At 41.4% G+C, this 4,918-nt stretch overlaps 1 protein-coding gene across 1 annotated transcript; it reads right to left on the bottom strand.

The window, feature by feature from the left end:
• Window positions 1-368: 368 nt before the first annotated feature.
• On the bottom strand, window positions 369-4,146 carry LOC134641567 (tapasin-related protein-like). The gene is made up of 7 exons (XM_063494041.1): window positions 4,073-4,146; window positions 3,772-3,948; window positions 3,383-3,658; window positions 2,011-2,340; window positions 991-1,326; window positions 838-921; window positions 369-666 (listed from the first exon to the last, which is right to left on the bottom strand). The coding sequence occupies exons 1-7, from the start codon at window positions 4,116-4,118 to the stop codon at window positions 635-637; spliced, it is 1,281 nt and encodes a 426-aa protein (XP_063350111.1). The 5' UTR covers window positions 4,119-4,146; the 3' UTR covers window positions 369-634.
• Between the last annotated feature and the right edge of the window lie 772 nt (window positions 4,147-4,918).

Raw genomic sequence — 4,918 nt, 5'->3', positions numbered from 1 at the left:
AACATCATCTAACTTGGTTTATTTTTCACCTGAGTGTTTAAATAAAAGCTTATAGTAAAGGTACTGCATATTTTATTTATCACAGCTTTTACATTGGATGCCCTTCCTGATGCAACCCTCCTGTTTATCCAGCCTTGATAAACCAGCACTAGAAGTACACTAGCTTGGTTTGCATTTCATTCCAGTCTGAAAGAGATCTTTCTGTTCCTGTTTGCTAACCTGAATCTACAGTGGATTCATTCTTTTCAGCATCCTTATTATATTTATTAATTTTACAGTAATCTTCATTTAGTAAACTGACATTCAGTTTCCAATATTCCATTTTTATTCAGCTCAGTGGCTATATAGAACCTTGTCTCCCCAGTGTTTAGTCCAAAAAGTGTCTCGTGCATCAGAAGAATCAGTCCTGGCTCCTGAATCCACTGGCTCAGCAGCTGCTAACCCGTAATCTTCAGTAGTTTTAATGTTATTGCACTGTTTTACATTCATACATGCAGGAGTTTACACATCGACACAAATCTACCTTTCACTCTACATGGGGGCCCCAGAAAGGAGAGTTTGCCAGCTTGCCTTGTGTGTTGAGAATGGGGCCACATCCTCTCGCTCTGATCCCAGTCCTCCAGTTTGTTTGTTTTTATATCGCCTTACCTGCTAACGTTCTCCATGCTGTGAAGAAAAACGACAATTACCCTCTAGAACATCAACGAGTGATGTCATTATGATCTTCATATTTGTACATGCTTTCATGTCAGTGACTCCCAAACAGCAAGCTCGTGTGACTGTATTTTTTTTCCTTGTGTGTGTGGTTTGATGTAGCAGCAGGTCTGTATCACTCACCTGAGTGCAGGTAGCGCCGCTTCACATACAACAGCAGGATCATAACAGAGCCCACAGCGAGGTACAACATCCAGTTGGTTGGCTCTGAAACAGAACACACATCAAGCTCTGCTGCTCCCAGATGCTAGCTCCTAGTATTACACTGAGACTCACCTTCCACAATCAGGGTGAAGCTCTTTGTGATGGGCACTTTCAGGGACTGATGCGAAACGCTGCATGTGAACCTTTTCCCAGAGTCCCTGAGCGAAGCCTGGAGGTTGAAGAAGCCCGACAACGAGAAGGTCATGTCCCGATTTTCTTTGTGGTAGGAAAGGATTACATTCTCCAGTGACCTGGGATGTGGCGCGTCCAACACGACTGGATCCTGCTTGTACCAAATTATCTCCACATCCCGAGGGTAGTAGCTGTTTGCCTCACACACAATCTTCCTCTTGTTACCCTCCACTAGTGAGAGACTGGGTCCCACATTGAGGGAGACATGGGGAGGCTCTGAGGAATGCAGAGAGAGAAAAAAACATTACTTTAAAAGCTGAAACGAACAGTGGCTTTTCTGCTGACTTTCTATATTTCTGAATTCTAAAAAACACCTCCACACCATACGACTTTTATCACATAAGATGAGAATGAACACTTTAAGAGCCTGATTTGCCTTTTTTTTAAAAAGAAAAAAAGACTGAATAAAAAAAAAAAAAAGAGTTAAAAATTTTTTGTCAGCATTTACAAAGATACTTTTACACGCTATTTTGCCCTATTCAGGAAACATGGTTTTTCAGACATGTTCATGTGCAGCCCTCCAACAGCGTGTAGCCTGATGGAGATGACGCTATGCTGATAATGCTGAAAAGTGGGCGTGAACAGCAGAGTGAGTGACAGCAGGCATGCAACAGGAAACACCGACGGACTGGTTCTACCACATGTTTTTGACGTTGCTCCTGATAGCAGTAAACGTCTCCAGCAAACTTTAAACAGTAATAATAAGAGTATTTATGGTTGTCACACTATGCTGTACACATCACAAACAGCTTTTCCACAGTCCACCTTAAACTCCATCCACTTAAACTCCATCAATAAATGTGGTTGAAAGCATATAAAAATTCAAAATTTATCGATCAGCACAATTTAGTATTAGTACTTTTGTCCATGGCCTATTAACTCTCTGACTGTTTTCCTCACCTTCAATCTGCAGATTTATATCCACCCTGGCGAATAGTGGATTCACGGACACTGAACAAATGTAGGTCCCTTCACTGATCATCGTGGTGGAGGCGAGGGTGTAGGAGGCATCTCCAGCTGCAAAGGCACGTAGTCCAACACCACTTCCCTGGGTCTGTCCTGTGCGCCTGTTGTAACTGAAGAGCTTGGTCCTCTCACCGTGGTGCTGCTTGTGCCACTCCACAGTGACCTTTGCACCCTTGTGGTCGACATCAAACTGGCAGTGGAGCTTTTGCTGGTACTTCAGGCGTGCTTTAACTGAGGGAGTCTGTGTTTTGATGACCATGGCGACTGTGAAAAAGTGTGACAAACATGAACACATGTGAGTTGCTGAGCACATTTCTCAATACAAGTGTCCAATAACAGTGTAGGAGCCATGAGAAAGGCCATCTTTCATTTGTGTATTGAAAGTTGAAGATGAACCCTAAGTGGTGCAACATTTCTTACATCTGAAATGTGACACCTCTGGCAATCCCTAATTCTAGGCCATTACGGCTGAAGATTCCTGGTTGGCTGGGTATATATACCACTAACTAAGTTAACAAACCACCTGGGCACAGCCTACTGTGCATATAGCTTAACACAAGGATCCTTACTTCTTATCTGTGTACATGTGTTTATTTGTCTCATCCATGTAATCATTAACACCAACTGGCTGATATTAGTTACACAGACACAGGGTCCTGTTACATGCATGCAATCTTCCTCATTAACTCGGTACCATTGTTCCACATGATAACACTTTCTTATCTTTAATTAGCTTAATAATTCCTGCACACGTTGAGGAAATCCAAAGCACCTGCCACAGATGCTCTTTGTTGTCATTAATGATGCATTCAACCACATCTTATAGGACAAATACACATTTGTTCTGGGACACACCCAACATGTGCGTGCACTCTCTCTCAAACAAATACTAATATTTCTAGGTTATGTGCTGGTGTAATACATTTTGTAGGGGAGTGAATACTGCCAGTCTCATTCAGAACTTCTAAATATGTCATCAGGTGAGACTGCTGATGTCCAACTTTGATTGTAGTTCTTCATTTAATTATTATTTTATGAGAAGAATTAAGTAAATTTTTATTATTTCATTATTTTAATTATTTTATGAACATTTTATTATTTGTTTTAATGGATGGTTAGTCATTTGTAATCAAGTTAACTGTTTTATCTATTTTCCTTCAGTCAAAGTTTGTTCCCATAATATTTATATTTTCTTCCTTTATGGGGTTCTGGCACAGCAATACTAACGACTAGTCATAACTCCAACAAAAAACAAACTTTTAACACAGTTCAGTTTTAGTCTGAAATCCTCATATGTTCAGTTTACCTGTGGTGGTGAGTACCTCTCTGTTAGGGATGGGGGGCCATTTGTGGTAGTCTGGCCGTCCTGGGGGAGGCTGGTCGAAGGGGCGCCTGAGGAAGCTGGTGATGGTGAAGAGGCCCCTGCTGTGTCTGAGGATGCAGGTAAACCAGTGGTTGTACTCCCGGGCACCGAGGACAGGCCAGCGGACATAACCGCCCTCTGTGCTGTATCTGTGCAGCTCACACTTCAGCTGCTCTGCCTCCACCCCCTCCACATACTGCAGCAGATCCAACTTTGATCCTAGAAGACAATAAAATAAACTCTAACACACTGTTGTTGTTGTTGTTGTTGTTGTTGTTGTTGTTGTTCATGTTGTTTTCAGCCTTCTCGTCATGCAGGCTGCAGTAACTCACTGGTGATCAGGAAAGTGATGGCGTTTGGGTTAACAGGAACATCTCCTTTTTGACCAAACTGAAGTATAGCCTCTCTGTGGATGAGCCGAGTCTCTGTGTGGTTGTCCTTATTCAAAAACACACGCTCATCAATGAAGTAGCAGGGCAGCCACTGGATCTGATGGACACTCCACACTCCTGAATGACACACAAACACACAGGGGCATAGAGAATCAAACAGTGTTAAGTTCATGTGGTAGCCTGTAGTGCCGATACTTGTTGCTGACCTACACACAAGCTGTAATCTGTGACAATAACTCACCTGCACTTAGAGACCAGTAAATAAATATCGTGAATATTAAACCCATGATTCTTCCCCGGTGCCCTCCACGGTCATACCCCTTGCTGCGCGATTGTCACAGGAAGTTTGTCGGGATACTTTCACTTTCACTCTGCTGGGGGGAATGCTGTGCAGAACAGGATAACGAGCTGCTCACAGAAGAAAATAACAAAAAAAAAAAAATCTAGAATATTTGCTATTAAATTGCGTTTATTTCCCCGGATAGGCTGTACAGGTGTCCTAATTATTTTATTGTCAGTCATTATGAGGATGACTGTGTGTCCTGTGTAAACTACTGTCTGTGCTATGTCATACATAAAAGCTGGATTTTTACGGATTCGTTTTCCCACAAAGATCTATTGTTAATTCACGGCGAATAGTTTTGTTTTTGTCTTTTGTTTTTTTTGGTGGGGGGTGTCTTTTTGTTTTGTTTTTTAACTGTATTAAACTTGCAGTACCTTTTTTGTCCTGAAGTGTCGCTGTGAAAACTGACCGCATGAAAATACCAGATCAATAGAGAGAAGTCCTGAAATTCAACACACGGCGTACAAGAGAACTTTTTCACCCAATTTTATTAATGAACAATTGCAATACAAACAGATGAGGCGCTTATCCACCAAAAAAATACATTATACAAAGGCTGAGTGTTTAGGAGACATATCAAGAGACATATCAAATACAATAAATATTAAAAAATATTAATTAACATGAAAAAAGCATAAGCATAAAAAAAAAAGTTCCTAAAGAAAAAAAGAGTCCTGATACCAAAGCCCCAAAACATATTCCATACTGTTATTTTGAATCCTGTTGGACTGTAACCAGCTCGTC

The sequence above is a fragment of the Pelmatolapia mariae genome, linkage group LG14, assembly GCF_036321145.2.
Source record: "Pelmatolapia mariae isolate MD_Pm_ZW linkage group LG14, Pm_UMD_F_2, whole genome shotgun sequence".
In the NCBI taxonomy this organism is placed as follows: domain Eukaryota; kingdom Metazoa; phylum Chordata; class Actinopteri; order Cichliformes; family Cichlidae; genus Pelmatolapia; species Pelmatolapia mariae.
The sequence above is the reverse complement of the archived record's forward strand: the minus strand, read 5'-3'. Positions and strand labels throughout refer to the sequence as shown.